Source organism: Brachycentrus maculatus, unplaced genomic scaffold, assembly GCF_059751285.1.
Source record: "Brachycentrus maculatus isolate JH-2025_06_01 unplaced genomic scaffold, ASM5975128v1 h1tg001338l, whole genome shotgun sequence".
Classification (NCBI taxonomy): domain Eukaryota; kingdom Metazoa; phylum Arthropoda; class Insecta; order Trichoptera; family Brachycentridae; genus Brachycentrus; species Brachycentrus maculatus.
Genome location: NW_028281999.1, coordinates 47,167 through 58,906, shown reverse-complemented (window position 1 = coordinate 58,906; position 11,740 = coordinate 47,167). Strand labels below are relative to the sequence as shown.

Genomic DNA, 11,740 nt, shown 5'->3' with positions numbered 1-11,740 from the left:
AGCATTATAAATAAACCTGCTTTTTTATTTATCTTTATTTTCATATTTAAATCACTGATTTAATACAACAAAGAGAATCAAATAATATTTTTATTGAATACGTATTTTTAATTGGGTTTTTCTTCAAATACATATTTTATATGAGTTCGTAAAACCATTCAATCGGTTTAGATCTAGGGTAATAATATAATATTTTTGTATTCTTTACCGTCCATCTATAAAATTGTATTGCAAAACATTTGGCACTCAATGTCAGACAAACCCCTTCTGCAAAATGCGGAGTCACCGCTGTTGTGGCTAGCTAACTTATCATTCTGAAATTTATAGTAAATCTAACCCCACCGACAAGAATATTAATATTTTTAAATTAAACTTAAAAAAAAAAAAAAAAAAAACTTTACCTTCGCTAGAACACTCTTGAAGGGTAAAAAGCCATACAAAAAGAAGAAGAAACACAATATTTATAGTTCTGAAAATGAAGTTAGTTTCAAAAGGAAATAAACTAATAATATTTGAAATTATTGTCTTTAAAATTTAATGTTATTATTGACATTGGAATTTTACTCACCAATTATATTTTACAATAGTTTTGATAGCGATCATTTTAAAACATTCGATGGATAACTTTTAATAAGATTAAGACTATCACTACTATTATGAAAAGCAAAAGTTATTCCTATTTTTAATATTTGTGGATGTTAAATAATAAATGAAATGATTGAACAAAACAATGTGATTATGATATTACTACTTATCTACATAATAGTTTTTCAGGAGAGACGAGCGTGGCGTTCCATTCTCTCTGACTACCCTGTAAAAACAGGGTGATAGTAGTAGTAGTAGATATTATATTGGTGAGTACCTACCTTATTTTAACATCGTACCTTGGGAATATATTTTTTCTATAGTAGCCACACCAAATTGTTAGCATTTCTCAAGTTGGTAGCATTCCCCAAAAGTATTGATTTCGATTTTGAAAAAAGCGGCGCGTCGAGGCTTTACGCAAATACAATTTATCCTAAATCACGCCACACAAATATATTTTATTTTGTGTTCATAGTTGCGCAAAAAAATATAAATAATTTAAAATCTGGTCCTTTTTTTATGAATAAGTTACATGTATGAATGTATTAAATATTAACAGTACTCGTCCACGTGCTTTGTCCAGTTAGGATCATTGACCTATCCCACCTGTCACTATCAAAGATTGCCTGATGGTCATACGCGCATTTACACATAACATTACCTTTTAACTGTACAGGGAGACGTGAGTCATGGTGAAATCGTTCACGAATAAATAAAAAGGGGAGAGTCAGAAAATATTACACCTTTTTTCAGCAAAATTTATTTTATAAAATCACATTCATAAGTATATGGTATAATGAGTAGTATTAAATTATTCTAGTATAATCAATGGGTGCTAGAAATAAAATGATTTCGTTTATTGCTTTAATGAAAATTTCGTAAAAGTACTACATAAGTAAAACCTGACTGAAAAATGGTTAAATTATGAATTTTATTACTATAAACACAGATACTAGTAATCTGTATGGTTATAAAACGAAACCGGAGAATATGATATTGTAAACTCAGATTAGGTCACTAAAAATTCTTTTTGCAGCTGTTCAGTTATTAACACCTAAACAATAAGAGGATTATATATGATGAATACGTATTCTTATGGAAGAGAAAGATAATAATCTAACCTAATTAAGATATAGGCTCAGTTATAGAACATTATTATCCTATATTACAACAATCATTGTGTTTCATTTTTGAGCAATTATTTAAGAGAGAGTTACATTTTTGAGGACTCTTATATACTTATAATCATTTGGAAGGTGGGACTGCTTACATTGTGTAAAAACAATCACTTTTCTTATGTAAATACTTACTATGTAGTTATAAACAATTTATCGATGTTGTTATCCACAGCACACCGCTGCCTGAACTTATTCTATATTAAATAAGATGTAAAAGACTTTATATTTAATTCTTGAATCAATATATTTAAGCAAAGTAATGCAGATTAATAATATAAACCATCGAGTAAGATGAACTTAAATTTAAGTTTTGTACTGACATTTCTTGGTGGAACTGCATCTTATATATTTAAACCATATAGTTTTATCCACTCTTATTTTATTTTACCTATGTCTGGGATTTGTCGTTACAGACAAAATTGTCAACATTATCAGACACCAGTCTGATGATGTCAGTAAGGACGACACCCCATTACTGCTCAAAGAAAATAAAAGTGGAAAAAAACTATCAAGTTGCTGTTTTATTGTCAACTCAAATGACTTTTTTATACTCAAAATATTAAAATTAAATTCAATTAAGAGAATTATTTGGTTACAATGGCAGTGTGTTATAGAAAAACTTAATTAGTAGCCAACGTTGAAAAGATTTCACATTTTTTATGCCAAAAATAAGAAGTTAGTTTTCACCATAAAAACTATTCGGGTGTGCATCACAGCTCTCAGAGTGCAAACATTATAAGTCTTAGGTCTGGTTACATAATTTTGAGTCGTCATTGAAATGTTTGAAACTAAGTTATATAAAGATCTTAGTTTTTATGTTGATGTCCATGGAGACCCTCAGACCTGAGAATTACAAGTGCAAGGAAGATTCATTAACACATAGATACATACAACCTTATACAACACAAAAGTAATGTTTTTATTCTAGGAACAAATTACTCAAGTGAACTAGAGAAAACTGAAAATGGTTTCAGTCTCAGTGGTGGTTCCAAAAAGGTAGTGATGGTATAGTTTGTAAATAAAATGAGTAATAAGAAAGGTGACAAAATAGCTGGGATGAAAATACAAAACATTAGAAACAATATAAAACATTAAGTTGTGGTTGTAAAAAAGCTTGCAATTAAACAAGGAGAGGAAATAAAGATATAAGGAAAAATGAAACAAAAACATAATTTTGAGGTGTTTATTATTGCTAGAATCAATAATAATCTAAATTGGATCTACCAAGATTACATTCGTTGACTTTTACACTTTAACCAAATAAACATCGAAGGTTTTGTTTATTCTGTTTAAATAGTCAGTGACAGAATAATCAAGCCCTATCTAAAATCTAGGCCACACCAATATTAAACCCATACCTGCCCAAAACAAATTAAATTAATAATAAATAAAATAAATGAAATAAACAAAATCAATTAAATTTAAACTACAGAATAACTCAAGTTAATAAAAATAAAAATGAACTTAAATCTACATAAAAGTAAAAGAAAAAAAATTGTTTCATATTTTTCAATGCTAACAAGAAAAAAACACTAAATAATATTATAATCAATAATTGGTCTAGATTTCGGACAGGTATTTTCCAAAATTTCTTCGATGCATAGACATAACTGTTTGATTCAGTTAGCATACATGAAACATATGACAGCACAACACAAAATATTCAATGATAACTTATAAGGTCTAAATCATCTGTTCCCCATATATGGAGGCGTGTGACTAGTTTAGGACATACATATAATGAAAACTTAGGTTAGAAATAATTGCAGATGTTCATAAAGTTAAATAGCACATTAAATAAACATGGTTTTCCTAAACTATGGTCACGAAATTAGAAAGAATTATGTGTAAAGCAATAAATTAATTTAACTTACATACATCCTAGATATACTTAGATTTCCTAGAGTTGCGCAAATGTAATAATTGCTGACTAGTTCGATTTGTAAATGTAAGTACTTTCAATAATTGATTGCCCATAAAACTTAGGCTCATACTTAATTTAACCTTATTTCCTAACTTAATAATTCCACAGTGAAAACACAAATTCACAACAGCTGGGATCTTCCCAAAGGAAAACTTAGTGGGAAAGCTTAGTATTTCCTTTATATATTATGTTAAATACAACATTGGCCAAGAAATACTAATATTGCGATTATTATGACTGAATATGAGTCGAGTTATCTGATTCCAGATATATTTGGTTGACTTATACAAATAATTCACTATTACCTTCTGAAATATACATACAGGCAAAGCTACGCTACTTGCATAAGGAAAATGGCCAATTGCAAAATACATACATGTAAAATAATTTAATATAATATACTCGCAAGCGATCAATTATGAATCAACTTCAAATTGATTTATAGAGAAAAGAATTTGCAATTTACCTTACTATAATATTATTACACAAGTGAGACATAAATTACAACAAATATAGACGAACATATTATGAGTAGTGTAGATACGATAGACATAAATAGTATTTAAGTTGACTTAAATAAATTAGAGAGACTTTTCATCAGATTAGTATGGTACCGCCTTATATTCAAATAAGGAATTATTACTTTTAGCTATTATCACAATGTGCGTAAAAATATTGAGATTTTGTTGTAGGTGAAATTAAAAATATCCACTTTTAATACACCAAATTGATGACTTCTATTAAGCCCCTTTATTTTATACATCAATGTTTATATAAAAATGCAGAGGCACCAACAGAAGGGTTGGTAATATCAATATTATAGGTACTTATCGAAGAGAGTAGTATGTCACGTACTTATGTAGGAAGATAGAACATGGAGTGTGTCATACGGAAACACAACCAAACATTCAAAATGTATAAAATTACAATCACTCTTTCAGAATTCACTAGAGCAGGAAACAAACTCCTCCTCGTTGCCTTTCCGTATGACTGATGAGAATCGTAATGGAGAACTACATTGCACCATTTTTATCTAATATGAATTCTAATACAGTTGTGATCCTCTCGTCATAGACTTAAAAAAATCATGACAATATTAGGATTCTTATATTAACCTCTTAGAAAAGTTTCCAATAAGTATATAAAAACATCTGCATTGTTTTATTAGTTATAAAATTGTTGTTTACCTAATAAAATTAGTCGATTACAACAAGCTTAAGATTTACTTTTATTTGTTTTAAAGCTGACTTGCAATACTTGCCCAGCTAAAGTATAACCATTGAGCGATTGGATTGCCACGACGGCTTCCTCGTAATTTGTCATTGTCACAAACCCGTAACCCTTACATTTATTGGTGGCCGGATCTCTGATCACCTTCACACTCTGGACAGCTCCGAAGGGCCCGAACAGCTGCCAGAGGACGCTCTCTTCCGTGTCGGCCGCGATGTTGTACACGAAGATGCACCAGCCGGATCCGCCCAGAGCGTTGCCCGGGATGAGAGTGGGGTCGCCAGCCAGGGGAGAGAACCGCTGCAGACCTTTGTTTATAGCGAGCAATGCTTTACCTGCCGGGCCGGCGAACCTGCGGGCGGCGGCCGGAGCCAGGTACGCGGAGAGCGGAGCCAGCGTCTTGTTGTTGCTCGGGTTGTTGGCGCACTTCACGGTGATGGGTCCCGTAGCTCCGGGAGGCACGGTGCCGTTGAGCTCTTGGATGGCTCGCTCGGCCTCCACGCGCTGATCGAATCGGATGAAGGCAACGCCCCTCGACAGCCCCTGGATGTTGTCATCGCCCCCGCCGGGTATCAAGTGCCCTACTGATATGTTGTCGTGCAGGATACGAGAGCTGATGATGCGTCCGAAAGGACTGAAGAGCCCCTCCAGGTCTGGTTGGTTCATGTGCTTGGGCAAGCCCGACACATAAAGGTTCGCACCTTTGATAGCTTCGGAACTAGGACGGGCGAAGGATACTTTAATTATCTTGTTTTGCAGTCGGAGTCCATTAAGAGTATTCACAGCCTTCTCCGCATCTTCCGGCCTATGGTAGTTGACGAAAGCGTATCCGAGACTTTGACCGTTCAAAATATGATCGGGAAACACGGTCACCTTATCTCTGATAAGCTTGCAGCTCTCCACCTCTCCGACACTGGAAAACAGTGATCTTATTTCCTCTTGTGTCATAGTCTGAGGAAGATAATTGACGATCAAATTCGTCTTCGATTCCTGTTTGTTGGCTTGAATGGTGCCACCATTTTGGTTTTGCTGGTTGGCGTTTAATGTGTCTAAAGGTTTAGCCATCATCTTGCACGATTTTGTTATAAATTACGGGTCTAATAATAAATATATAAATGCACTATAATTCACTTCTAATAATCACTATTAATATTGCCTTTGGAGGTTTCTTAGTAATATCACTGATTTCATGTGCCAAGCGTGTGCTCTAAGAAAATCAATAGATGCTGCACTTATCCCCCTCCCTTGCAGCCACACCCATTAACTAGCGTCTTTTCGATAGAATAGTAAATTCAAAATCACTTTTTGTTAGAAAATGAGAAACTAACGTTGAATTTCATGTGATTATCAACACAAAATCAAAAGTTGAACCAAATATAACTAAAAATGTAGGAAACGTTAAGACACGGCACGCTTACTCACTCGCTAAGTTCATTGTAGAAAAGGCTTGCCAACTGTTATCGATTTTATATTTGAGTTGCCTACATTCATACAACAATAATACATTTTTGGTCTGGATTTCATTAATATATGACTTTGAGCCACGAAAAGTATTTAAAATAATTATTGACTTTTATTAAACCCTTAAAAATTCGGTTTTAAGTCCAGGAAATGGATATAACAAAATATAAGTTTTAATAGATTGGCAACATTATAGCTTGGTGTCAATGACCTTGAAGTTATGGATTTTGTGTGTACGGCGGAGCGGGGGCATTGTTTGGTGAACCTTTTCTCCCTATCCAGAATAATAATTTAGTGAATGGGGTGAAAGTGGAAACGTATTTTAGAAAATAATTAGAGTCTAGATATCTCAAAAAACATGAAATATTTTAACTTTTTCTGTCATGATTCTTTATATTTTGATGTAGCCAAATTTTCTATATTCAAAAGTAATATATTATAACCTCTTTATGGGACATCTATTGAAAAAAATCTGAACTAAAATGCGAAGCTATGAAAACTTGAATTGTATTATATACCTACCTTTTTGATGACGTACTTATGTGTAAAATTGAAAAAATAAAAGTTTTTTAAAAGGTAATAATATTTTTTCTTAAATTTTGTAAAATTAAGAGTATGTTTTTAAGTTTTATTTTTTATTTTAATGCGTTGTCACAACAAGCACCACTAATTTAGAGATAGAAAATATCCATGCATTCTGTTTATGGTTTTTTATAATAGATGGCACTTTTGATCACGGTAGTCTCTCCATTAATTTATTATTTAATTGATTAAATAATAACATTAGTCTCAGTTATTCATAAAAATAAGACAACATGTACATATTTTAAAAATAAATCATTATGTCATGAGAACAATTTTTGGATGACTCGCACTTTACCAAAACCACTGGTAATAATAATAGATTTAATCTGATTTTCGAATTAGTATGTATTGTATGTACTTACATAGTTTTGTTGTCGCATATATTTTGTTTTTGATCGGATTTTTTTAATTTCCCAACGTCCATGTGACTCTGAAATGTAGCTACGGCTAATACAACACCGCTTATCATGACCGTACTTAGGCTTCAACTTGATAAGTTTTATAGCCTGTACCTACTTGTGAGTGGATTTAATATTTATGTTTAAAGTTACTATAATATCGTATAATTCATGAGTGAAAATTCTAGGAACACTTGCTTTTTTAGATAAAAAAAAATGTGGGCTACTTATACAGCGCATCGCAGATTTCTGTAATTTTATTAGGATTTACAATGATCTTTAATGTAACCCTAATAACATAATTTTTATTAGCCAATATAGTAAAATATTTTCGTTTTTATAATATTTCGTACACGAATATTTCATTTACTTATATTATATGATCGTTGGCCTAATCTAACTGTTATTAAAATAGGAATAATTTAATGATAAAGCGAGCTTGAGCCTAGAAATTTTGACTCATCCTTCATACCATTTCACTGTAGTATTTCTCATTGGAAAGTTATAATTAACGTGTTTAATGAAAAATTCACAATAAAGCCTCAACACAGTACGTATTTTTTTTAATTATAGGTAAGCAAAAACAGAATGTATATTCAAAACAAATAGGTATAAAAAAGGTTAAAGTTATCCAGATAAGAGTTTAATAAAACTTATTAAAATCAAGAACTTATGTACTTTCAATTGCTTTAAAAATATGGCAAGGGGGGGAGGTTTTTTTCCACTAGTTTTTTATATTTTTAGTATCCTTAAGGCACTAATTACTGTCACAATTAGCACAATTACTGTCACTAATCTTAGCACTAATTACTGTCACAATTTACGATTTTTATATATATTTTTTTAATAAATCAACTGATGAGGGTGGGAGAATTAAGGCCCAACCTAGGTAATGTAATTTGATTATTTTGATTAATGAATAATGGTTATTTTGCTTGAGTTACAGATGGAAGCATCTGTAGCTTCCAAAACTAGTCGTAACAAGATATACTCAAGTGGTAAAAAAAACAAGTGATTAATCTATAATTTAGGAAATATTTTTAAATTATTTGTTGCATTACGTAATAAATATAATTGAATTTTAAATATGACATATTCCAAACATTTATAGTCAAAGAAGGAGTGAAAAAAATATACTTATCATTTTTCATTTTATTTTATTTTTATCAATTATAATTCATAGGAAACATAAAACCCATTTATGTACTCGAACGATATACAAGTGCGTATGTAGTTCACAGTAAGTGATCTCCCAATGAGGAGTACATAAATGGGTTTTATGTTTCCTATGAATTATAATTGATAAAAATAAAATAAAATGAAAAATGATAAGTATATTTTTTTCACTCCTTCTTTGACTATAAATGTTTAATTTACATATTATACTAATAAAATAAAATGCATGTTACACTCATTACACTTTAATGACACTGATTCGTGACTACCAGTTTCGTAAAAATAGAAATTTTACATGCTAATAAAACTGGTCATTGTTTAGACGATCTAGAAAAATTATAAATAAATAAAGCAATGAATAAAGACTTGCTCATAATAAATAACCAACTAAATTTAACTTCAAGTCCACTTTTAAAAATATGCCTAATGTGATTTATTTGTACTCTCTTTAATTTTTTTTGCACAAATGACAGACATTAATAATTTTATTTTAGTACAAATGAGCTGGTGATGAAATGATTATTCCGAAACCGGTAGTCACGAAGTAGTGTTAATTAAAGTGGTATTACGCAAAGTGAACGATGAATGATAAGGAGAGTGTTATATTACCATACCACAAAGTTAAAACTTCTTTTAAAATACAAAATATCCTTAAAAATCAATTTGTAATTTATGTTTTTTTAAAGGTTCAAGTACTATCTACCCTCAGATTGCAAATAGCTATATATGGTATCAAACGTTTTGATCAATATCACTAGTCTGCTTTTGGTTGGTTGTAAGATATTGCTTTTTAACAATAAGCCCCCCAATGTACTTATTTCTTTTCTGTACATGAAGTTTAAATAAATAAAAATATAATTGAATTTTTAATAGGTATATTCCTCGTTAGGAGATCTCCGATTGAGAACCATTGCACATGTGAACATGTATATTGTACGTAAATGCGTTTTATATTTCCTATGAAATGATAAATATCACGATTTGTGATTATTAGCTAATAAATTAATTTGAAAAATCACAAGACCATCGGTAGCATTCTTATTGAAATATGTAGAGAAATAAGGGATATATGAAGGTTAAGCTTTAGATATTTTTACTAAACGAAAAATGTGCGTTCTCATACGTCATAAAATTTCTGTCTTCGAACGTTTTATGACGTCATATGGTTTATTGTCTATGGTTTATAGAGCTAAAATAGTAGTAGTATGGATTGTTTGCTTACCACTATACTACCATTTGTGTTATACAAATATTAGGGAGGGGGGGTGGTAGAGTGGACCATAGATATCAACAAATAGAGCCGCCAATAATTTAGCAATGACACCAACATTTAAATAACTCCTTCCTGTGACGTCATTCATTGCCAACTTACGGAAATAACGTTTTTTCGAAGGCGAATTTTCCAAAAGAAAATGATGAATGAAAATATTAATTATATCGGCTGTTATAAACACTAAACGAGTTTAATACAATCCTTTGTAGGTTGAGTATGTTAAATTAGATATTCCTCCCGTCTGACAAAGATCCATTATAATTAATCAGAAGAAAATAAAATGAAAAATTATTACTTTATTTGTTAAATTCATTTCAGCTTTCACTGTGAATGTTTCTTTCCTATATTATACATACTACAAAAATAAAATTCATGTTTTTATTTACGAGCAAAGTTTATACCTTCCCGATGTGACGGCACCGAGTTCAGTTGGGAAAGGTTCGATGATTGCAGGAAGCTCAAAGTTTTGCAGTCTGCATGCGACCGCCATGTGAACCGCGTCTCCGTCGCGTTTCCGCTAAAATTTCGGCGGGAAAACGAAAACAACGAAATCTTACGTCCGAAAAGTTACGAAATTTATTCAGGTTTTCGATCTGCGAATTCTAATAATGCCTCTTTTGTGATCAGTGAGAATATGATTATGTTTTCTCTCGCGAGTAGGTGATTACTGGTAAGAATTTAAATTATTAGTTATTTCATATTATTTTAAACATGCATAAAAATTATTTAGAAAAATATAAATAATTTAAATTCTTTTAAAAAATGGAAACTTCCGACTTCAGAAAAATAACGAGATAGAAGAAAAAAAAATTTTTTATAAAGAAAACAATATTTTGTGAGTTGGTACCCGACGAATAGTAATTATTTTTATACTAAACCCTGAAGCTCATAAAAAATAGGCAAATGTAATTTTCTTGAACATAATATTATAAAATACATTGTTTGTATTAAATATATTTTACATAGACTTTGGGAGGTAGATAGGTTATTTTTATCGCTATAAGTTCAAATTATTTTACAGGTGAGTACGTGTTTTTTTTTTATTGGACGTGTTAATTTTAATCGTTAAGTACTTAATTTTATGTGATATTGCAAAGCAATCGCCAAGTGTTTACATATTTTTGATGCTGACTTTAGTTAAAGTTTAAGGAAATAAAATTTACCCGAATTTTGTATTTGACTTTCCTCCCACAGCACAGAAAGACAATTTGTCAATGTTTATAATCTTGGATAAGCGATCAAAATATATAAGTGTACTGGTATTCCAGAAGTGTGTAGCCAGAGAGAGACAAATGGGAAAAAAGTATTTAAAAAAAATATGATACTCATTCTATTAATTACTTTTGAATTTACTTGTATAGAGGTGAAACAATTAGTTGTGTTTGGTGAATAACTTTGAAAAAAAAACTGCAATTATTATATATTATGTACGTCAGTCACTATAATTTATTTGCGAGGTAAAAAAAGAATTTGTCAGCTTCATTTTTGAGCATTTTATGGGACGTAACGAAGTTGTCGAAATATTTTAATCAATTTATAAAAAAATAAACCGGACTAGAATATAATTTATATTTGAAGCACTAGCTTCGTGAGTTTCGATTTTATAAATTAAATGTAACTTTGTATGAATAATTTATAGTGATTTTAAAACAAAGTAACATTTTAATTATGACGGACTAGAATGGGTCAGGAAATAACTTTTTTTGAGAAAGGAGTAATGGAGTCTTGGCATTAACACAAAAAATAATAAAACACATGCTGGTTCGAAACAACATTTGTTTAAATTATTATGAAGTAATGAGGATTAAATTAATACATGTGTGGTTTTTAATTTTTTAAAATCGTTATAAGAATACTTGAACATATTATTTTCTTAAAGGTATTTCCTCGCCTCTAACCCTGTCTAAAAATCTTAAAAACAGTGATAATA

General features: G+C 30.6%; 1 protein-coding gene across 1 annotated transcript; it reads right to left on the bottom strand.

Annotated features, from left to right (window-relative positions):
- Window positions 1-2,932: 2,932 nt before the first annotated feature.
- Window positions 2,933-6,365, bottom strand: LOC148299101 (ELAV-like protein 1). Its single transcript, XM_088276376.1, has one exon. It carries the CDS (start codon window positions 5,983-5,985, stop codon window positions 4,903-4,905), a length of 1,083 nt encoding a protein of 360 aa, XP_088132502.1. The 5' UTR covers window positions 5,986-6,365; the 3' UTR covers window positions 2,933-4,902.
- Between the last annotated feature and the right edge of the window lie 5,375 nt (window positions 6,366-11,740).

Excerpts from the sequence above, each read along its gene's own strand:
- LOC148299101 (XM_088276376.1), bottom strand. The coding sequence starts at position 5,985 with ATGATGGCTAAACCTTTAGACACATTAAACGCCAACCAGCAAAACCAA.